Source organism: Gigantopelta aegis, chromosome 4 (genome assembly GCF_016097555.1).
Source record: "Gigantopelta aegis isolate Gae_Host chromosome 4, Gae_host_genome, whole genome shotgun sequence".
Lineage (NCBI taxonomy): Eukaryota > Metazoa > Mollusca > Gastropoda > Neomphalida > Peltospiridae > Gigantopelta > Gigantopelta aegis.
Window position 1 is genome coordinate 30,391,640 of NC_054702.1, and position 25,387 is coordinate 30,417,026.

General features: G+C 38.8%; 2 protein-coding genes across 2 annotated transcripts in view; both read right to left on the bottom strand.

The window, feature by feature from the left end:
* LOC121370356 (CB1 cannabinoid receptor-interacting protein 1-like) lies at positions 1-16,102 on the bottom strand. The gene is made up of 3 exons (XM_041495519.1): positions 15,563-16,102; positions 3,338-3,491; positions 1-741 (listed from the first exon to the last, which is right to left on the bottom strand). Exons 1-3 carry the CDS (start codon positions 15,730-15,732, stop codon positions 577-579), a joined length of 489 nt encoding a protein of 162 aa, XP_041351453.1. The 5' UTR covers positions 15,733-16,102; the 3' UTR covers positions 1-576.
* A 6,688-nt stretch (positions 16,103-22,790) lies between these two features.
* LOC121370357 (poly [ADP-ribose] polymerase 1-like) overlaps positions 22,791-25,387 on the bottom strand; it is a 52,796-nt gene continuing 50,199 nt past the window's right edge. Inside the window, exon 27 of the mRNA XM_041495520.1 lies at positions 22,791-25,024. Within this exon, the coding sequence (XP_041351454.1) occupies positions 24,955-25,024 (70 nt within the window). The 3' untranslated portion in view covers positions 22,791-24,954. The remainder of the gene's footprint in view (positions 25,025-25,387) is intronic.

The window sequence follows — 25,387 nt, forward strand, 5'->3', positions numbered from 1 at the left end:
GAGAGAAGAGAGTGTAGTGGTCTTACACCTACCCACCCATTGAGTCGTTAAAACTCGCTCTGGGTGGGAGCCGGTGCCGGACTGCGAACCCTGTACCTACCAACCCTGTCCGATGGCTTAACCATACCACCGTGCCGGTATATATATTGATTCGCCTTTCAGCTGGGGTGGAGTGGAATGCATAATCCTCTATAGTCCTTCCCATCTGGAATGTCGGAACAAGTTATTTATTTCTGAGCAGATTGTTTTCTTAATTGCATACAAAAATAGTGGGGTGGGTGTTATTATTTCCAAAACACTTTTACTTTTCTTCTTATGTCAAATCAAACTGAAATTATTTTAAAAAAAACGAAACAAGCTCACGGAGGCTGGGAAGACCTATAAAAACCCGCCCTATCCCGACGCCTATGATCGTAACATTATTGCTGAAATAATATAAGTGTAGAAATCAAAACCGCTTTTAAAGTAACACAGACTGTTTTCCATTGTATAGTTGTTAATCACATGCATGTCTCGTGCATGAGTATTCTTTTATATATTTCATTATATAATCGTCGTGTTGACTAGGAAAGACCATCACAAATATTTCTCTTTTTTCACATCCACGAATGTACATCCGTCTGGTACATAACACTCGTATTGAATAGAGTGTAGCTCCTGGCCCCAACAACAGTGTACAGTCTCCTCATCTTTGTAAAACTTCACCTGCAGTGTCACTTTCATCGTTACACCGTTCGTCATCTACACGTGCAAGAAAATAAAATCAAAGATTACTCACAGTATCTGACACGAGTATGCAATTTAATATATGAAATGTAGCTTTGATAGAATTGAGAGAGAGAGAGAGAGAGAGAGAGAGAGAGAGAGAGAGAGAGAGAGAGAGAGAGAGAGAGAGAGAGAGAGAGAGAGAGAGAGAGAGAGAGATGAGGGAGGTAGAAAAAATGAATGAATGAATGTTTAACGACACCCCAGCACAAAAATACACATCGGCTATTGGGTGTCACAAATGGTAAGTATATGAAAACACTATTTATATATATTTATGTAAAACCACAGAGTAAGGAGCTGTGGGTGAAAAGTATAATACAATACATAAAATCAAGGTAAGTAAGGGAGGTAGAAAGAGACAGAGAGAATATGCTACAATACTACAAAAACATTTCCTATCAAATTAGACTAGTCTGCATTAATTACTTATGTCCGATACGGGTATAAATTAATAGTAGCTAATCTTAATGGAAGTATGTTATTTTGAAAATTAATAGATGTTATATATATTTGATAAATTGTTTTTTCTCAACAAGTCTTTAATAAATAATCCACACAGTATACGTGACACCATTTTAAAAGCATATTATTTTAAATGACATTATGCTATTCTTTAGCAAGTTACAAGATGACCCTAAAACAGGTTTCAACAACTAGTATAAATATCGTATGTAATGACACTGCATAAGCCTTAATGAAATAAATGCCAATAGCAGCAGTCGATGTGGGCTACAAAATGTCACAGGCTAAAAACAAAAAATCTTCATTATTTTCCAACACATGGACTAATGTTTATGCAGACCACGACCGTTTGTAATGATTTTTCTCTTGAGTCATACAAATGCCAAGTCTTCATGTTAGGTCACAGTCAGGCTGTAAATTACTTTGTGCTTTTGTTTGCCACTGGTGACGATTGTCAATTTAGAATAGGAAGGAAGAAATGTTCTAACTAAAAAAACGACGCACAAAACACGTTAATTGCGGTTATATGGCGTTGGTCATATGGTTAAGGAACACACAGATAATGAGAGAGGAAACCCGCTGCATCGTCACAGTTGATCATAGGCGTCGGGTGATGATATATATTAGGGTGGCAGCAATATATTAATTTAAACTTCAACGGGGGAGTGGGGGGTGGCGTTGGGCAATGCTTTATCTCCAGACTGGGGAGGGGGAGAGCAATCCACCCACCCACACACCTCAACTCCCGTTTCAGACGCCTATTTGCAAAGGTACTGATAAGCGAAATCAAATTCATCCACGTCCGGCGTTCTCGCACTATAAATTTGTTATCGCCATCACGCGTTTCGTGAAAGGCTGTATTTCGCCGGATATTTTCGGCTTGCGATGATGAATACAACCATGACAAGTCAATCTTGTGTCAATATATTGATCATGCTTGCCAAACATTCTCTTTCCCATCACGTGCGTCTAGCAAGAGGAGAGGCAAGATCAGTCCCCATGGACCAGAAACAAGTCAAGCCATCACAGACTCCGCTCCAAGAGTAATTGGAGAGAAATAGATTTCCGTTCCATTATTGAGCGATACCAAGTAACTGATTGAAGAATTAGCTAACACTTGTAGGCTTCCAGTTATCGCTAGTAAAGCAGAGGACGGTATTATTAAGTTTGCGTCCAGGAAATTGCATTCCCTGGTTCCTTTTTTATATATAGGTTTGTTTCAGAGATGGGGAGAGAAAAATTCATCGTCTCTAAGCCATGTTATACTTTTAGATTCGGTGAAGCATAGCAAAGATGGTGTTACGTAAAACCTGAAATGAACAATATGTCTTCTCTTCAGGAAAATAATCACAGTTGCAGATTTTTTGTAATTCCTCCAAAAGTACTTATTGATTCGTCTTGCGACATAAAAGTGACAGCCTCACTGTTGTATGCACTAAAAAATCCATATTCAAATTAGATCATCCAAGAAAGCAATCAGGACTGTGTTCTCAAATTGAAAATGATGGTCGATGATGGAACTGTGACATGGCAAGTTACATAATTACATCTAGAATACTTTGACAACTATTAACCATACAATTGTCGCGAAGACACCATTAATGGGTATGTTTTAATACTAAACAATTTAGAACAGATAATTGAATTTGGTTTTTACGAGTCATTACTGAATATTTTTATTCACTGTCTTGTGCGAACATAGCCACGAACAAATTCTGTTTTCATCATATCGACGTTCTAAAAGCGAGTCAACCTGACCTATTTAGTTACTAGTATACATTATATTTAAGATGGCGTTGAGATATGCATGTTGGATCATCGTAAGTTTGACTTATAGTCTTACAGAGGAAACCCATAAATGTTTCCATTAGTAGCAAGGGATCTTTTATATGCACCATCCCACAAACAGGACAGCACATATACCACGGCCTTTGATATACCAGTCGTGGTGCACTGCACTGGCTGGAACGACGAGATATAGCCCAATGGGCCCAACGACGGAGATCGATGTAACACAGAGACAAGTGACGACAACACATAAGTTTATCAAAGCCGTGATCGTATTTGCTTTTGCAATAGTAAATAATATTTGCACGATTTGGGTTACCTCCAGAACTAATGGCACCTCTTTTCTCTTGCCACTCTTTGAGATATCGGATCCAATTGTAGACCATTCAGCTTGATACTGACAGGCATCGTCTTCGTTCTTGTCCAGCTTAACACGTGAGAATTCGGCACGTTCTCCCTGAATCTGGAGTCGTCTGAAAATTGATACATTATTTACAATTAAACAGCGAAATCTAGTCTGGCACACCATGATACTTTCGAACATTATATATGTGTTTGCAAGAGATAAGAAGTATTTAACATTGTTACATGAAGGAAAAGAAGAATTAAAAAGGAGGTTTCTATTAATTAAAACTGACCAAGAAACTAATTACACATGTACCATAACATAATATTTTAATATTAAAACAAAAATCCAAAATTTTATCTAGTAATGTATAATCTTTATTTTCATAGTGTTAATACAAAAATCTTTAAACTAGTTGTAATCAGCTAGTAAAATTTATGGTTAATGTTTAAAATTTCAGCTTAAAGTACATGTGTATAATCATGACACCCCCCCCCCCCCCCCCCACACACACACACACACACCCCACCCCCACCACATATATCTGAAAATCTGCTTAAGCAAACTTAGCCGTGTATCCATATCAAATAAGTGATAACACGAAATTATCACAATAACCCAATATGGGCGTCCTTTTTTTTGTTTAGAAATTCCCATTTGAAGAGCTTTCGTGCAAATCAAGGCAAATCCACTTGTACAAATTAAGTTAGGTGCTCCATCAACATCTATTACCATGTCCACAATTTAATCTAGGGTATATTAGTGAAAACTGCAACATTTCATGCTGAATTTGTGCTCTAGGTTTTGATGTTTCAAGCAAACTACGCTAAGTCTAAGACATATATGTGACAAGTATAACTAAGCGTTTTTCTTTCAGTCAATCAAAAGCGATGTTACTATTCAACTTTGAAGCCTCATGCATTGTCGCTGCTGTTAATTTTACTAATACGAATATTACAATAGCATCGTACAACAATCCCCTGCTATTCCTCATCGTGGTGTAGGGGTGGCAACATTCTTATGGGTTTCCTCGATAGTGGCGAATACAGCGAATTCAGAATCTCTTGTGACTTTTTTTTAATGAGTTCTATAACCATTTGTGATCACGTTAACAAAATGGTTTTGTTGTTGTTGTTATTGTTGTTGTTGATGATTCGGTGCAATATTGCTTAGTTTCCATGGTAACGTTTTGAAGCTTTTATTTTAGGTATGTTGTGTTGATAATTCACGTTTTCCATCAAATATGTGTTTCATTTTGTCTTAATAATTCATGTACCATAGCTGCATACACTGTTTTTGGTACTCATCATAGCGTTTATTTTGTCTTTTTGGAGGTTTTTTGTTTTGTTTTTAAATTTAATTTTAATATAGTTCGTTGTGTCTTTCATTAATTTTTATTCATAATTTTGGAATTTTAAATAAATTGAACTTCATCATATATCTTTGTTTGACACCCAATAGCCGATGTGTATTTTGTGCCGGGGTGTTGTTAAACATATTCATTTATTCATTCATGCATCCATGCATCAGTGCATTCGTTCATTCATCCAATAATCGCCTGCAAACATATTTGTTTTGTTTTTTTTAAATTTATTTATGCAATTAATTAAGATGTACAAAACGGATTGCCTATTCGTCCTGTATAGACTATAGAGAGAAAAGCGGAAAAAAAAAAATTAATTGACAATATGACTTTATGTGCTCTCAACTCGGAGTTTTTGTTTTACAGAATCAAAGACATCGTAAAGACAATCAAATAAGTGAGTGAATGGTGATGCAAAAACTATAAAATACGATCGATTAACATAAACGTAGCCATAGTCAACGTTTGTACTGAAATGCAAAAGCGCAATCCTCAGAAAAGCACGTGCATCATGAAGTTCTGTAACTTTGCATGCCGAACCCTCCCCTTAACGACACTGTAGGTAACGCAATAATGCCAAAACTGACGTCAGCTCAACGCAATAATGCCATTGGGAGATTGCAAGCAGGGGCAACTCAACAAGTGGCAAGGCACTTTGGCGTCTCCAGACGGTACAACACCACTCAAAGTGTTAATGACAGGCCACTGTCAGGTAGTCCCCGAGTAACCACCGCCGCTCAAGATCGAGACATCCGGGTGTGTTATCTTCAAAATCGAACCACAACAGCAACAACCACGGCGACCAAATCCCTGACTACGCAGAATTTCTGACCAGACAGTTCGTAATCGGCTGAGGGAGGCAGGAATTTTCCCTAGAAGACCAGTGCGACGTAACGTTTTGAACCCACGTCACTTAGCGGAGAGTCTGCAGTAGTGCCAGCAGAGGGTGAGATAGACACGTGTCAAGTGGAGGACTGTTTTGGTCTCAGATGAGTCTCGTTTTCTCCTGTCACGTGCTGATGGACGCACACATGTCTATAGACGTCGAGAGGAACGTTATGCTCCAAACTGCGTGCAAGACGTCGACCGTTTTGGTGGTGGCATGGTCTGGGCAGGAATCCATCATGGTGGTAGGACGGCTCTTGTGCATGTGGTAGGTGCACTGACGGGCATTAGATACCAAGACGAGATCCTGCAGCATCACGTCATTCCGCACATGAACATCAACGGTGGAATGTTTCAGCATGACAGTGCCAGACCACATGTTGCACGTATTAGTCATGAGTTTCTGCAGCACCACAACATCCAGACATTACATTAGCCTGCCCGTTTGCCGGATTTAAAACAAATAGAATATGTATGGAATGCACTGGATCAACGTGTGCGCCGGAGGAATCCATCATCCCAGACACTTCCGCAACGTCTTACGGCACTGCAGCATGAGTGGCAGAACATCCCACAACGTATTGTGTGCAACGTTTGATTGCTTCCATGCGTCGCCGTTGTCAAGCTGTCATCAGGGCTCGTGGTGGTCATAACCGATACTGACATTTTGCCCACCCCTATGTCATACATATGCCTGTGTACATGTTTCAGGTGGATTCCCAGAGATACTGTTTTGGACATGTACAGAGTAATCCCCTTCCCATGGTGTCTTGATCTTTGGTTGCTCGTACCATTTCTACAATGTGTTGTTTTGTTTTTATTAAACTTTGAAAATCAATTTCAAGGTGTTTTTTTGAAGAGTATATTACTGACATTAATATACTATGCATCTTCTAGTTACATAAAAATTGTATTACTAATATATAACTTGACAAACGTCAACCACTTACGGCAAACAATAGATCTTTTGTTTACTATAAGCACTGAATACTATGAATTTGTAACAAAATCCTATATCTTGTAATTGTATCTCCTTTTCCTAACGATGATCTATCTAGGTTACGTGCAGTTTCAACTGGGGTAATTCCCTGGAAAGGTCAACCTCATAATGAATTTATGAAGATCGTTATAACCTTGAACAATCGATCCCGTTTCAAAGCTAGAATTAATTACCTATTTGTTTTCATTTTTAATAGCATCTACACATGTGAGTCCATCGATTTTTATTATAACATGAATGTCATTGTCTCCAGTAGAACCGTAGTCTGATGCATCTGCCGTTGAATTTGAATTTCAGTTGATGGCAAATGTATCAGACTAGAACGACCTGTGCATTAGTAAATGATATTTACGAAAATGGGGTTTCTTACACACCCGTTGGTGAGCACACCATGCGTTATTTATGATAACACATACCCTGTTTACACACATACGTGTTAACAATTTCAAGACATACTACTGGCTGCTCCTAGGTGATGACCAGGTCACCAATGTCATATATCCAATGAAAAACAACACAACTGAAATCGATTACACTGTGACGTATAGTTAGCCTGACAATCATGTGTCTGTGACGCGTAAGTCGGCTACAAGTGCAAAGAGTTGTAAATATCTTTCAGTCGAAAAAGATATTAAAATATGCTTAAAACCTGTGTTTTTTTAGGATATGTAAGAAATGGAATAATACATTCATGTCCGTTGTTTAAAAACGTATCAAACTCGCTTTCGCTCATTAAACACATTTTAAAACAACTCGTTGTAGATAAATGGTATCTAACGACCAACCATGTATTATTCTCTATATAATTGCAGTTTTAAGAGCATCTATGATTCACAGTATTTCCTGGAAGTACTAGTATGTTTTCAAACTATCATCGCCACATGGTTATTCTTTTTATAGACTAGTAGCAAAAAACAAAACGTATTTTCATTTTAGACGTAGCTTACAGGTATTTGTTACGTCAACCACGAAGAGCTGGTTGGAACTAAAGTTTGTTTTGTTTAACGACACCACTAGATCACACTGATTTATTAATCATCGGCTATTGGAAGTCAAACATTTGGTAATTCTGACACATAATCTTGAGAGGAAACTCCCTTCATCTTTTCATTAGCAGCAAGGGATCTTTCATATGGATCCACTTTCGCACAGACATAATAGAACATACCACGGTCTTTGATATACCAGTCGTTGGGACGGGAACGAGCCCACCGAGAAGGTTCGATCAATTCAACTCCAGCACCTTAGGGGTGTGCAGGGGCGGGTAAAGTGCTCGCTTGATGCGCGGTCGGTCCAGTATCGACCCCATCGGTGTCCCCATTGGGCTACTTCTCGTTCCACCACGACTGGTATAGCAAAGGACGTGTTATGTGCTATCATGTCTATGGGCATTGGGCTATTTCTCGCTCATGCCAGTCCACCACGACTGGTACATCAAAGGCCGTGGTATGTGCTATCCTGTCTATGGGATGGTGCATATAAAATATCTCTTGCTGCTAATCGAAAAGAGTAGCCCACGAAGAGGCGATGGCGGGTTTCCTCTCTCATATATGTGTGGTCCTTAACCATATGTCCGACGCCATATAACCGTAAATCAAATGTGTTAAGTGCGTCGTTAAATAAAACATTTCCTTCCTTCTTCCTGTATGGGATGGTGCATATAAAAAATCCCTTGGTATTAATGGAAACATGTAGCGGGTTTCCTCTCTAATACTACATTATATATGTCAAGATCCAATAGCCGGTGATTAATAAATCAATGTGCTTAAACAAACTTTAACTTAGGGAGTGCTCTACCGACTGAGCTAGACCCCCTCCCTCGGTGAAACAAAACTAAACGAACATAATACAGTTGAACAGTTGAATACTACCACTGAGATACATCCTGTTGAACAGAAATAAAAGTACACAGCCTTTATTAATATTGCAGCTACTTATATCTATTCATAGATCTATATTTTCTATTTATATATACTCTTCAAAAAAAGTAAGGGAACCTGAAATATTAATGTTAATAACTATTAGACCGAACATACGTTTTGACCACAGACATCCGAGTAAAGAACGTGCAGGTCTGTTTATCAACACAAACACATTCCATAGTTTGCACATGCATCACGCAGTTGCCCCGTACACGTGCGTGGGGTGTCTTCGATTTTGACAATTTCCAGGAAGGTCCATTAATCACTATGGAACATTATTTCTGTCAATCCTTTTCATTCTGTTGATCATACAGTTGTTATTGTTTTGTTTTTAGTCATTTTTATTGTTTGAATTTGAGATTTACAGATAAAAACCGTCAACTTTCAAATTTCACTTCTGACCCCAATCGTCCTTCAAGATCTTTGGTGGTCATAAAACCTACTGTAATACTGAACTACCGGTTGTAATGTGTGCCCAATTAATTCACTATTATCATATAACCATTCCCCACAGCTAATATACCTTACAATTTTGGCAATTGTAAATTCTTATTAGTGTTTCCCTACTTTTTTTGAAGAGTATATTTGAATAAATTACGTTGCTGCAACTGAACTGTGCAGAACGAGAGGACTACGCAACATGACCTTTTTTCTCTTAATTACAATGGAAATCACACAACAGCTGTAGATATAACCGTCACTCAAATAGAGACGCAGATAACATAGAACTAGAACATAATAACAATAATATCTATGAATCTGTTAATCCCCGCTTTTACACGTGTTATGGGACGACATGCAAATATAAAAGGCCACCCCATGCCATCCTCCCAAACAGGGCATGCCACTGAGGACAGAAAGAGTTTTCGGGTGGTATTGAAATTAGAAAGAAAGAAAGAAATGTTTTATTTAACGACGCACTCAACACATTTTATCTACGGTTATATGGCGTCAAACATATGGTTAAGGATCACACAGATTTTGAGAGGAAACCCGCTGTCGCACCTACATGGGCTATTCTTTTCGATTAGCAGCAAGGGATATTTTATTTGCGCTTCCCACAGGCAGGATAGCACAAACCATGGCCTTTGTTGAACCAGTTATGGATCTTCCTGATGAAACTGGCAGATAGAAATATGTATCACTAAACAATCGAATATGTCCATTATGTAAAAATGACATCGGAGATGAGTTTCATTATATATTTGCATGCATGTTTTTTAAGAATGAAAGAAATCGCTATTTACCCGCTTTGTCAATCAAAACCAAATATATATAAATTTTATAAATTATTTAACTTTAAAAAAGCTAGTGTCCTTAGAAAACTTTCTATATTTTGTAACTTAGTTATGGATACTTTCAAACCCTCTGGCTGATTTTCTGTGTGTTTTTTTTATTTAAGTACGTTATTGTACTTTCACCATCTTGTCACAATGTATTAATTGCTCTATGTAAACATGTCCTCATATGCCGTAGAATACGGCCTGAGTGTAAATAAATTTCATTTCATTTCAGAGCCTTGCGGTGCACTCATTCAGGTTTTGGAGTCGGTATCTGGATCAAAAATCCCATACCTCGACTGGGATCCGAACCCAGTACCTACCCGCCTGTAGACCGATGGCCTAACCACAACGCCACCGAGGCCGGTTTAAAATTAGATGTTCCGGAAACATTTTGGCAGGGCTTTTGGGGTTTTCTTTTTGTTATACTAAAAGCCGATATATTAACGAAGGTTTGGGTATACACTTTATACGGCTATTCCCTGCTCCTAAAAAAATAACATGTAGTGGTCAGGGCAGGACGTAGCCTAGTGGTAAATGCTCGCCTGTTGCGCGGTCAATCTACGTTCGATCCCCGTCGATGGACCCAATGGGTTTTTCTCGTTCCAACCAGTGCATCACGACTGGTATTTCAAAGGTCATGGCATCCTGTCTGTGGGATTGTGCATATAAAATATCCTAATGGGAAAATGTAGCGGGGTTCCTCTCTGACGCCATATAACCGTAAATAAAATGTGTTGAGTGCGTCGTTAAGTAAAACATTTCCTTCCTTTCCTTCATCTCTAAGACTATATGTTATAATTACCAAATGTCTCACATCCAATAGCCGATGATTAGTAAAACAAATGTTTTAACTCTTCCTCATTTCTCAGTTAGTTTTCTCTCTCATTTTATACGTAAAATAATTAATATTCCGACACCATTAATATGTCTTATTGCTGAAATAGCAATGCCGCATAATCCGATTCACAAGAACTTCACATTTTTATGGCATTTCACAAAACAGATTGGCGTTCCTCCATGCCTTGCCTCGCACACAAGTGTGGAGGTTGTTATGTGTATAATTCTGATTGAGGAGTCGATTTACCTGCTTTACAAGACAGCTTCACCCAGAATAGCTATCGATTCCCGGATAAATACCATTACCAAAGGACTTGACGGCTGTCAGAAATCAATTCTTAACAAAATCACCTGCAGAATGGAAACATCGATATTCTTGGATGTTGCACGTCTCTCGTGGTGTTAAGACGTTCTGACGTTAGAACTAGAGCAGTATGCTATTGTACGTGGTTATCATCTCGTCCAGAGTTGATCACATGGGCCATTTTTTTGTACACCCACGATCAATAACACAAATCTTCTTTAATCCAAGTATGCATAGAACTTTTTTTACCATATTTTGTCCAGAACTGATTAATAGATAGCGGTACACCCACGATCTATAACCCAACATTTTCTTTTAATCAAGAGCAACCCCCCCCCCCCCCCCCCCCCCAATCATATCGACCAGAATTAATTACACAGGGACAATGTTGTTTGGTTTTTGTAAGGTGTTTTTTTTTATACACCCGTCATCTATAACGTAACATCGTCTTTAAAGCAAGAATGCATGGAGGAAAAAAACCATACAGCAAACTAACTAGACATAAAACAATAATTGTGGTACTTCCCGCCTCCCACACATGATCAAGTCTGGATATGCCCTAGTAAACTATGCAAATCATTAATAATATTCGGATTCGTCTGGAGCTATATACGTACATACACACACACACACACACACACACACACACATATATATATATATATATATATATATATATATATATATACAGGGTTTCTGCCAGAAAGACATTTTTGGATATGGCGCTATGAATTGAATATTTGCAATGTGTGTGCTGAACGCAACCATAATTGACAGGGGATATGGGGGACCTATATATATATATATATATATATATACACACACACACACACACACACACACACACACACAGCGAGAGTGTAAGAAGCGGGTAGGAAGGCACAGAGACACAGGCGGAGAGAATGTCTTCACGCATATTACGTACACTATTAGCTGTCTAAAGTAAGCTTCGCGGTAACGGTTAATTTGTGTTCTCTTCTCTCTTCCCAAACTATCTGTTCGATATGTTATGACTCATAATCATTAAAGCATGATAATGGACCATAATTGCTATAAAATGAACAACAGACCAAATGTATCGTATTAAATTACTACTAATTAGTTTTGTTCGTTATCACTAATAACATATAGACAGGAATATTGATATGTTTCACGACATCTATGTTAGAATTAAGTGCAGTGTCCTTATGCTATTCTCAGACTACCAACTGCCAGCAGAAGGTTGGCCAACTTTCTATCACTTCTACGACTGTCCAGTTACTAATCTGAGCACTCTTACAACTCGATTTTCGTCGTATAACCCATTAGTTGTTCATCTGAGCGCACCCGTCGTAAGTCAGGAGTTGAGGAAATTAAATTATAACGCAACTACTGAGTTGGCTAACTTCTTCGTAACAGCTGACAGTCTGATCCTATCATTACCAACCGACCCTATTAGCTACAGCTTTAATTCTACATTTCGTTAGACTGAATGCAATTTATACGCTACGAAGACGTTTCTATTACGCTTGCCCGAGGTAGCCAACCAGTGTTCCTCGACTGGTATATCAAATGCCGTGGTATGTGCTGACCTGTCTGTGGGGAAAGTGCATTTAAAAGATCACTTGCTGCTAATGGAAAAATAAAGCGGATTTCCTCTAAAACTATATTTTAGAATTACCAAATGTTTGACATTCAGTAGTCGATGATTAATAAATAATGTTCTTTAGTGGTGTCGTTCGTTAAACAAAACAAACTAACTTTTATTTCTATTATTATATATATATATATATATGCCCATAACAAAGCAAAGTTCACATTGGAAGTAAACTTATACTGGACAGTTTATGGCAACACATGAGCTGTAATTTATTACCCACTCTTTATATAATACTTATATTATATTATATTACTTCATACAGTACACAGTACAAGTACATAGGTCGAGGGAAAAAACATCTCGTCCGGGCGGATATATAAACAATGGGTAATAAATCACAGCTCAAATGTTGCCATAAACTGTCCAATATAAATTTACTTCCAATGTGAAATTTTCTTTGTTATGGGCATGGGTGGATTTAGGAGAGGGGCACAAGTGATGTACATATACACTGCACACCTTTTGATATATTAGGCTATGGTCATCATGCATTTGACACCAAGTATTTAGCGCACTGAACACTTCGCACCATCCCCTCCACGTTTTTTTTTAGATTCTATATCCGCCCGGACGAGACGATTTTTCCTCGACCTATGTACTTGTACTGAGTACTGTATGAAGTAATTTAATATGGAGCACTTAAAAATAGCTATGCCACAGCACGAGGAAAAGATTAAAAGTTACAGTGTTTAAATACATAGTAGGGCACCCTTCAGAACTGTCCACTCCACACTATGTTATGAATAATAACAACACTGTCGCAGCCAAAACACAGAGATTTAAGATTTAAAATAGTATTTACGGTTTACTGTTTCACGGGTTGATCTAGAAAATATTTTCCCGGGGGTGAGGGCTAACGGGAAAAGGGCATATAGGCCAACTCGTCAAATCAGCATACTAATGAAGAAAACAGAAAGAAAGAAAAAATGAAGGGGAAAAAAAATGCACTTGTCTGTTTTTAGGACAGGTCCTCAGGTCTTTCCCCCTCCTGGGTGCACATGGGTTTTTTTTGGTCTGGTCCAGAGTTCATGCAGATTGCAAATAAACTGTGTAACAGATATCAAATCTTACTGCCACTACGACCATATCTCCGTTACAGGGGCGTAGCATGGTGTCTAGATTCGGGAGTGAGGGATCGAATATCAACCTAACGGACATTTTGTCTACATTTATCCTGAAAACCAATATGAATAGCCTAATACTGCACTGAAACACAGTATTTTAGCCTCAGCGTGTGTGTGTGTGTGTGTGGGGGGGGGGGGGGGTCGTCTGAACCTCAGCCTACGCCCGTGTTGAATGAACTAACGTGTGTTGTATAGTTATAACTTATTTAACGCCGCCGAAATTTCAGCTGGCGGTGTTTTGATTGGCTCAATTAAAGGGCCTTTAAATATAGGCCTACCATTTATGCTAATGTTGGTTTTGATTAGATTTCCTAACGGCAAAGCTGCAAGTAAGATCGACCTTAAAACAAACTGATAAAAATACAGACCACACTTCACTATCGTCACAATGTGCCCTGATTCTTTTTTAACTGTCCGCCCCTTGGTTATTTTGGCTTGGTACGGCCAAGTGATATTGAGCCAAGTGACCCTATAACCATATGTACGTTCCATGTCTCACCACATCAGCAATGCAACATACAGTCATCTCGTTATCAAAGATCAGGGGCGGATCCAGAGGGAGCGTGCAGGGGGATACGCACCTCTTCACCCCTCGAACTACGAAGTTCCCAAAAAATTGTGTTTAAAGAATGTAAATAATTAATTTATGGAGGGTTTTTTTTTTGGGGGGGGGGGGGGGGGAGGGGGTGCTGTTGATCAAGTGTTTGTGAGGAAGACTACCATATTATATCAGGTCAGGGTTTCAATTAAGATTTGTTACGACAAGCAGTGGCGTAGGAAGGTGCCAAAAGGTGGGGAGGGGAACACACACACACACACACATACACGCACACACACATGTTGCTATTGGATCAAGGAGGGGAGACATTGCAGCATTCAGCACCTCAGTTAAGCACCCACCTGTCTTAACACTGTAAATTACTTTCCTTCCAAATCGTATGCTATTGTAGGCTATATTAAGCAAATCAATAGTCTGTCACTCCTGATGCTTCTTGATATGGCTGTTGAATAAACCTGTGTCACAGTAACTTATTTTATTTTAATGTTTTTGATACATGTGCAGTGGCGGATCTAGAAAATAATAAGAGGGGATGGCTGGATTGGGATGGAGTGAACCGGCGGGGGCTGAGCCATGGTGAAGGTTCCGGGGACAAAAGAGGATTTTCGATTATCTAATTCCTAATTAATAATTCCATAAAGTTGATAAATTTGTTGCCGTTTTCCTCATTCACAACAAAATATTATATCGAAAACGATTTAATTTTGTGCTTATCGATGTAAGCCATACTCGTACACCTGATTGACAACAGGGCGATGCATATTATTTTTGCTAACGGAATGGCTTTATTTGCATCTTCCTGAACAAAACTTTGAAGTAACGGTATATGTTTAGAATGAACATAAAAAGAAAAATTGCCCAGGAAGGGAGGGGGTGGCTACCACCCTATTCACACACCCTTGGATCCGCCACTGATGTGCAGGCGCGCGTACAGGAGTGAGGTCTAGACAATGGTGAGCGAAGTTTATTAAACGGGTCGAGTCGTGCTCCCTAAAATAAATACATTGAAAATAAAATCTGATTAGAGTAGGAGGGTTTCGACCCTCAAACCCTCAGCACCTCCCCCTGAATCCGCGCCTGATACTGTTTAGCCTACTTATGAAATACTCAAGACAATAGCCCGCGAGAGACACTTGTGACACTTGTCCTGCCCAAGAGCATCTGTCCGATGATATGTATGCATGGTATGAGTGACAGGTCGCTAACTGGAACTTCAGGTGCTTTACGTCGCCTACAGCCCGCACAGAACTAGCCTATAAACTCAGTAAACTGCAGTACTTACGTTAGAGTTTTCTCTGGACGGAACAACACTGTCACCGTATATTTCGCGTTGGTATTAAGTTTCACCGTGTGGCAAGAATGCTGGAATCTCTCCCCGTCATGCTTTTGAAACACTGGTTCATCTTTGGGCTGTTTTTTAATCGACACGATCACTTTAAAGTTGTTAGCCATCTATACATACGCATCTTCTGTCGGCTGCTTCCAGTTCTCGCAGATCTATTTACCAATTTATCGTCTGCTACAGTTGTCTGCCCCACGCCGTTGCGTGTAATTGGCCCACAGACCCAGCAGACTGTTTGCCCAAATTAATTCAGGTTGATGTAAAAGAAACAATAGTTGAATGATCAATAATTCAACTGCTTTTCTTTCCCCAGCAACTGCCAGTAACGGGCCGGACCGAAACAACTGGCAGTTGATTTTTCACAGCGAGTATTGTCTCGTGTTACTGTAACAATAACTGCGCATGTTCGAAAAACCTTTCACTTTCCAGCTAGGCCTACTCGTTATAGAAACATTTTTCCATTCAAAAACGTTCAAAGCGATGTTTCCACATGTTCATATTGATGCACTGCATTGATACTTATTATACTGATCTGTGGCACACAAAATGAAGGTTTTTTTCGGAAATAATTACAAACTTGTTTCACAGGGGCGGCTCTGGCATTAGAGGTGGGCGGTTGGTCTACTTTTTTGTTTTAATGGACATCTCATCCGAGTTGATGACACTCGCACACATTTTGGAGTTAACAAATCACTGGCGAGCTGATATTTATTGTTTCTAACACGGGCGCTCTTAGTGATAACGTCGAGTCCAGGACAAACGGGCAAATAAAACGGTTTAGAAAATGAAACATAGGGCAACCGTTTTGTAGGTTTTAGATACTTTACCGGCGCGGTGGTGTCCTGGTTAAGCCATCTGACATAAGGGTGGTAGGTACAGGGTTCGCAGCCCGGTACCAGCTCCCACCCAGAGCGAGTTTTAACGACTCAATGGGTAGGTGTAACACCACCATACCCTCTTCTCTCTCACTAACCACTAACCCACTGTCCTGGACAGCCAGTCCAAATAGCTGAGGTGTGTGCCCAGGACAGAGTACTTGAACCTTAATTGGATATAAGCACGAAAATAAGTTGAAATGAAATTTAGATACATTTTTTTTTTAAATAAACTTCACATTGATATAGGCTTACTGTTTATTTTCAAAGTTTGCCCCCACCCCCTAGAACCATATTCTAGCAAAATAGTAGGCTATGTATGTAAATTTATGAATTAAAGATGCAGTCTCGATTGTTTCACATTTAAATATATATTTCACACATTTAAGCGCAGTTTTAATAAATCGATTTTATACATTCATTAAACATCAGGTTTTATAAATATTCGAACAGAAGAGTAGGCCTACGCACTCCCATCAGCTAGGCCTACTACTTCAAGGGTAGGCCTACTTGGGACTCGCGCCTCAAAAAAACATAGTTGTTATTTGACATTTGGCAGCTAACATTATTCACTGCTATCGAGTTGAAATTAAAATTGTAGTTCTGTTTCAATACAGAATGGAGTATCGACAGTGCAGCTTTAAAATTAAGACGTCAAAAGGAAGTTCAACCAAGGTTAAAAGGACGCTTTTGATGTACCTATTGTCAAGCAGTGACCGAAAGGCAAAAAGGTCAAGTCGATGGATAACACTAAGGCGCGTGTTTAGACATTTTAGCAGGGAGGGTGTGTGTGTGTGTGTGTGTGTGTGTGTGTGTGCGTGTCTAGACTGTGGCAAGCGAAGTTTATAGGTAGGGTCGAGTCATGCGCCTTCAGTCTCGTCGGGTCGTTTTTTTAAGGGGGTGGGGGCAATGATCAGGGTTGTTATTAAGCAAGGAACGTAATTGGTAGGCTTTAAACGCCTATTCTTGGCATCTGAATAGCAAAACTAGCCATTTTTAACCAATAATTTAAAAACTATTTTAAGGATTATTTTGCATAGTAATATAATGTAATGTTTTTTATTCAGATGGTATTAAACGCACCAGATTTCACCGGTTAAGTGTGTGTAGGGGGAGGCAGGGGTGGGGTGGTGGGGAGGAGGCATCGACCAGGGTCCGAATCGTCTATGGGTGTCCGGGGATATACTCCATCGGCAATATTTTTTATTTATTATTGAATGGCTTTATATGTGATTTCTTAACATCTAAACAGCAAAATTAGCCAGTTTTAAACTTTTATTCTTATTTTTTTTATTGTAAAGATTATTTTGTATATAACCCAATTTTGTTATTTTCAAAAATTATTAACGCGATTTCTTGGCTTCTGAATAGCACAGTAAGGGCCTACCCAGTTTCAAGCAGCGATTAGTTACTCTTTTGGAGTTTTATCACCCAAGAATTATTATTTAAATGAGTTGAAACTCGTTACTTTTGAATATGAATTGCTAAATCGTGATTCTTTTTTTTTTAGCGTTGACCGCCGTCACTGAATAGGAGCGGGATGTAGCTCAAGCGGTAGCGTGTCCGCCCGTGATACGGTCGGTCATCGGATCGGTCCTTCTCAGTAGACCCATTTGCAGTTTGGGCCATTTTCCGTTCCATCCAGTGGTCCACAACTAGTTCATCAAAGGCCGTGGTATGTGCTGTCCTGTCTGTGGGAACGTGCATATAAAAGACCCCTTCCTGCTTATCGGAAAGAGTAGCCTATGTGGCAGCAGCGGGTTTCGTCTAAAGAAATATGTCAGAATGACCATGTTTGACGTCCAACAGACGATGATAAGATAAAAAAAAATCAATGTGCTCTAGTGGCGTCGTTAAATAAAACAAACTTTACTTTAATTTTACCGGTTACCACTGTTTAGCTGCAAGCGTTTTGCTTCCGACTTTTTGTGCTTTGAAAAAACCCGTCATCTGGATGGAGACAACAGGCGCGTGTGCAGGGGAGGGATGTTTGGGAATCGAATTACCCCTACTGAATTAATTTTTCTTCTTTCTTTTCAATACATTTGCCTGGGAGCATGTCTTGACACTCTCCCCTACCCTTAAACTTCGCTCACCAGTTTAATTCCCCGTCCCCTACTAAAATTCCTGCACGCCTGCCTTTTATATTATTGTGTATTTATATATATATATATATATATATCAAGAGAAGTTATCGAACATCTCGTGTCATCAGTTATATATGCAAATGGTCATATTGATCAAACACTATTAAAACAAAAAATAAATAAACAACAACAATACAAAACAGAATACACCCTGCTGAATATAGTGTTTCTTGGCACCAGTAGCATCAATATTCCTAGTGTCATTTGTTCGTTAGTATTTGCGCGGTAGTATTGACAGTGATTAGAAGAAATGATTTGATGACGCACCACTGAACAACACAATTTATTATCGTTATATTGATGTCGGACATTGTGGTTAGAAGACACAAAGATAATAAGAGAGGAAACCCATTGTCATTTTCATTTCAACTTATTTTCGTGCTTATATCCAATTAAGGTTCAAGCACGCTGTTCTGGGCACACACCTCAGCTATATGGGCTGTATGTCCAGGACAGTGGGTAATATATCGACCAAACTATGACAAATAAATATTAACATCAATGAAGATTTGAAACCGGACTTGGTGGTGTCGTGGTTAAGCCATCGAACATAAGGCTGGTAGGTACAGGGTTCGCAGCCCGGTACCGGCTCCCACCTAGTACGAGTTGTAACGACTCAGTGGGAAGGTGTATAACCACTACACACTCTTCTCTCTCACTAACCACTGACCACTAACCCTGTCCTGGACAGACAGCCCACACAGCTGAGGTGTGTTCCCAGGACAGTGTGCTTAAACCTGAATTGGAACTCCAATTAACAGCGTTGGGTTGGCAGGTAAATGTATTGAGAGATTAAATGCTGGACCAAACACTTTTAAGGTGAAGTGAACTAGGGTCGTCCGTGTGGTGTACTAAATGTTTAATTAAGGTGCGTTCTCGGATGCGATTTGTTGTAGTCCTACACGATAGTGTTTATTGATTTAAAGCATCGCGCTTCTCGACCTGCATCGATAAAATATAATACATTTAGATCTCACTCCACTCACCCCCACCCCCTCCCATATATATATATATATATATATATATATATATATATAGAGAGAGAGAGAGAGAGAGAGAGAGAGAGAGAGAGAGAGAGAGAGAGAGAGAGAGAGAGAGAGAGAGAGAGAGAGAGAGAAACAGAGAGAGACTGAGACTGTGAATAATATACATTTATGGGTCCCAGGTCCCATACATATTTTGTATTAAATATGTTAAATTAAGAAAAGGCGATATAAATACAAAAAACTTGGCGGATTAAAATTTTTAGAAATTAGGTTCAATAGTTTTAACATCTAATATTTATAGAAAGCCAAGTGCTGATTGCTCAAGCTCTTCTAGAGGGGTCCAAGACGTAATCCCGAGAAGGGCCAGTTCATCATATATACGTAATGTGATTAGAGACAAAAATACGAAACTTGGACCAATAACACGGCCTCTTATAGTAGGACAATCACAGGCTGTTTCAGGACGAGTAACACAACCACAGGCCGTTCGAGGACAATACAACTATTGAAGCACCAACAACACGACCAATGTCTGCGGAAGACGAACAAAACACCGACTGTTGGAAGACCAACTCCATGATCGTTGATCGCTGAAGATGGAACATAACGACCACGGACTGCTGAACAACTAACAGAAGGACCACTGACTAAAGAAGGACCAACAGAACAACCGCCTACTGCTGGAGAACTAACAGAAGGACCACTGACTACTGAAGAACCAATAGAACAACCGCCTACTGCTGGATAACTAACAGAAGGACCACTGACTACTGAAGAACCAATAGAACAACCGCCTACTGCTGGAGAACTAACAAGAGGACTACTGACTACTGAAGGACCAACAGAACAATCGCGTACTGCGGGGAACCAACAGAAGGATCACCGATTATTGAAGGACAAACTGCTGGAGAACTAACAGACCAACCGTGTACTGCTGGAAAACTAACAGGACCACTGACTGCTAGAGAACTAACAGAACAACCGCATACTGCTGGAGAACAGAACAACCGGGTACTGCTGGAAAACTAGCAGAACAACCACGTACTGCTGGAGAACTAACAGAACAACCAGGTACTGCTGGAGAACTAACAGAACAACCACGTACTGCTGGAGAACTAACAGAACAACCGGGTACTGCTGGAGAACTAGCAGAACAACCACGTACTGCTGGAGAACTAACAGAACAACCGCATACTGCTGGAGAACAGAACAACCGCATACTGCTGGAGAAAGAACAACCGGGTACTGCTGGAGAACTAACAGAACCGCATACTGCTGGAGAGCAGAACAACCGCATACTGCTGGAGAAAGAAAAACTGGGTACTGCTGGAGAACTAACTGAACAACCACGTACTGCTGGAGAACTAACAGAACAACTGGGTACTGCTGGAGAACTAGCAGAACAAGCACGTACTGCTGGAGAACTAACAGAACAGTGGCTGACTGATGGAGAACTAGTAGAACAACCACGTACTGCTGGAGAACTAACAGAACAACCACATACTTCTGGAGAACTAACAGAACAACCGGGTACTGCTGGAGAACTAACAGAAGAACCGGGTACTGCTGGAGAAACATCAGAACAACCATGTACTGCTGGAGAACTAACAGAACAACCACATACTGCTGGAGAACTACCAGAATAGCGACCGACCCCTGGAGAACTACCAGAATAGCGACAGACTCCTGGAGAACATAATGACTGCTGACTGTTGGGTACTGGAGAATGAATGCTACCTGTACGAGCACAAGCAGTATATACACTGATGAAGACCCCATCCTAGAACCACTATGTCGATGATATAACAACAGGTGAAGAAAACAAGTTTATTTCTTGTCTATCATCCACTCTTGCCTTTCCAGCTGTTTTCCCTTCTTACATTACATTTTTGCAGTCTGTAGGTTTTTCTTTTCACCTTTGTTAACAATATCACAGTACTTCAGAACGTGAACACTATGATCTAATACTCTTCCAATTTGTTTCAAACGACCAAAATCAAAGACTTTAACACTAGCCTTTATAATTCCAGAACTTACTACAATCTCTGATTAGCATAATCTACAGCAATATTATCTACTTTGGACCAGTGTTTTTGACCATTTATTCTTCAGACAAGGTTTTTTCTCCAGCCCATGACACATGAGACAAACTGGCAAAATTTTCACTAATGAATTCTGTAAAATACGGAATTTATTCAAATTGCTCTAAAAACGCTAAGACTACGTACCAGTGAAAACACAATCATATACAACAAAATAAATCTCATTATATTCATGTTCGAAAAGTGGATTACATTATGGGTTGTGATTGCACTGCAAGTGCAATGCATATTGTAATTATCGTTAGCGATTATAATAGGGGTTGCAACACCCACCCACCCCAAAAATAAATACTGGTAATAATTTTTTTTAATTCACCCATTCAGAACCAATGAGTTCTAGCTTGCCCGACAGTAATTCAGTCATGACATTGTGAAAATTGTCTTTAGACTGGCATTGTGCAGATATAAATTTAATTATATACTAATGGTTTTGTCACATGGATTTTTATGAATCAATTTCAACATGACAAACAGTCAATAAGACTGAGTCTACAGAAATTTTCCCTCAATGATTAAAAAAAAGAAATACACTACTATGTGAAACCCCTAAAAACCAAACCCTCTGTAAACTGTAATTCCCTCAAAACCTGACATTTTTGACAGTCCATTTTTAAATATGTGTACAGAACGTAACCTCTCTAAACCGAATACCCCTTATAAAAGAGATTTATTACTTGGTCCCATAACTCCCACGGGTGTCCGTTTAGACGGGTTTCATTAAAACTCTCACAACGATTCCTTCTTACATGATAGACATTTCCTGAATACGACTGTATGGGTAAAAAACTAAAATACTTTCCATTACATAATCCAATTAACCTTTCATTAGCAACAGTTGCCCCTTTCATTAGCAACAGTTGTCACTTTTATTAGCAACAGTTGTCACTTTCATTAGCAACAGTTGCCACTTTCATTAGCAACAGTTGCCCCTTTTATTAGCAACAACTGCCCCTTGCATTAACAGTTGCCCCTTTCATTAGCAACAGTGGCCCTATATGGTTTATAACATGTTCTTCATGTGTGGGGTTGAATGTTTTGTAAAATCACACACAAACTCAAAACATCAATGTGATTTATTCTATACTGTGCATAAAAATAAAAATAATCATATCAGCTTTACATTTACAAACTATTTGTTACACAGCACATTTTGCTGTTCACTTAGTCTATATAAAACAAACCCCAACAACCCCCCCCCCAAAAAAAAACACAACAAAGAAAACATGTCTAAAAATATAAATTGGTACGGTTTTGTTTGCAGTAACATAAACCAGAATATTAAAAAAACTAAAAACAACATATTTAGTTTAAGACATAAAAAATAGTACACATTTTGAACACAAAAGATATCCAAAAAAAGAAGAAAAAAGGAATTCAGGCACAATAGTATATAGGGTCTTTTCCAGCTACACAAACGGGGCACTCATATCTTGGGGTGTGTATGCAGAAATTTATGCAGGGGCAGGTCTAGACTGTGGCTAATGAAGTTTCAAGGGTGGTGGTGGTTAAATCATACTCCACTGGAGGTAGGTATATTTTGGTGTGGTTGCGGCCAATGCCGGCGCATATGCAGGAATTTATGATGGGGCAGGTCTAGACTATGGCCAATGAAGTTTCAAGGGTGGTAGTGGTTAAATCATACTCCACTGGAGACAGGTTTCGACCCCCATTACCCCCTGCAAATGTGCTTGCAATACCCACTACCCCAATGATTATTACCACACAAGCTTGTGATTTTAATTTCTAGAATTATGGAATGATACTGATCTTATCACATACTGATATTCTACTTTGCTGAGAACCAAATCTCATAAGAGATTACAATTAATATCACAATAAACCAGTGCATTTCCTTGCTTGCTTACTAACTGCAGAATTAAAAACCTACATGTAATACAAATGGATTCTTTAGCACAATAACATGCAGTGGATACAAATGCTAGAGAAGATGTGTCTTTGTCTGCCTTAAAATATGGTTTTATATAAAGGCTATTGCCCCATACCCTTAAAAAAAGATACAATTTTCATAAACATGATCTGCATATATATATAACACATGAAATGAAATATAACAGAAAAATAAATTCTGAATAGCAGATCACAATTTTTCATCTGAAAAAAAAAGAGAACAAAAACAATCAACTAAAGCTAAACAAATTAAATGAAAACATGATACGAAAACACTACTTGTTCTTAGAAGTGATCATCTATACATGGAAATCCTGGTGTCTAGTAATGACTACCACTACAACACAACATACTCTTTTCACTGATTGTCAAACTACCAGTCGTAGACCAGGGAACATTTTGTTCAGTATCGCATCACGATTCGCTACGCATGTTTCAGAGATCGCTACACAATTTTTAAACATTAAAAAGTAGTTACTAATCAATTTTCAATCAACTAGAAATATCACTAATCAAAATTTTGAAAACAAAATGTTCCCTGTAGATATGGGTGACAGTCATCAGCTGAGAGAACTGGTTTAGTACTGTACAGCAGTACTGTATTTTACTTTTTAAAAAAGAAGAAAAAAAAAGAAGACAAGACATATGCCGTGTTTTTACATTTTACAATAAAATTATAAGATTCACTATTTTTTTTTAAGACTTAACCTTTTACATATATTGAAGATAATTTCAAAGATTTTCTTTAGACAGGTGCAAGTGAAAATCTAGTTATTTTTTTCTAAACCAGCTTCCAGACAAGACAGGTAGGACGGAAGGTACTATAGTCTTTCCCATCTGGAAATGTCCTCGTCTTACTATGGTATTTACTACAAGTTATTTATTTCTGAGCAGACTGTTTTCTAAATTCTACACAAAAATAGTGGTTTCTTTTTTGTTATTTTTAAAACACTTTTACTTTTATTCACACATCAAATCAAAGTGAAATTGTTTACAAAAAGCAATGTTCATGAATGCTGGGAAGGACTATAGCTTCTCTGTTTTACAAGAATGATGGATACTTTTAATGGGAAATTTGCTTTCAGTGTATCAAACCAGCACTGAAACTGAATTTACAAATTTACCAGTATCACTTGGGTGGTAACATTTTATAAAACACTAAAAATACTATCACAACTTGGCTGCTGGTTTTACAAAAACCAACAATGAAGGTAAAAGTCCTCTAGAAAACGTCACAAAAAACATTACAATGTCACAAATCCTCTGTTTCATGGATTCCACTGCCGCAACAGATATTTTTCTTGTTGAACTGCACTACTTGTAATTGAATTTTGTCTTCAGTAAGTATTTAATGTTGATCTGGGCAACATCGTACACAATAAATCTGGTAACTGTTAAGGATGATAATGCAAATATGAAATAGGTGTTATACAGTATCCATAATCAAAGAATTAAAATTCCTACCTCTATTGCCCTTTTCTTTTATCGTTCCATGCAACCCCGACATTCCATTCCTGGACCCCTATTTGTGACAAAGATCTTCTGAGGAAGCCTCATATAAAAATACCCTTGCTGTTAATTGAAAAATGCAACCTATGTGGCCGTGTGGGGTTTTTTCCATCCTACAGACCAAGTGTCAAAACTGCCTGTTAACAATGGTTTTTCTTTTTATAAATCCCACTGCCCCAGTTCTCTCCTGTGAATTCCATCTGATTTTTCCCAGACGTGGAAGCTCCTATCTTTCAAC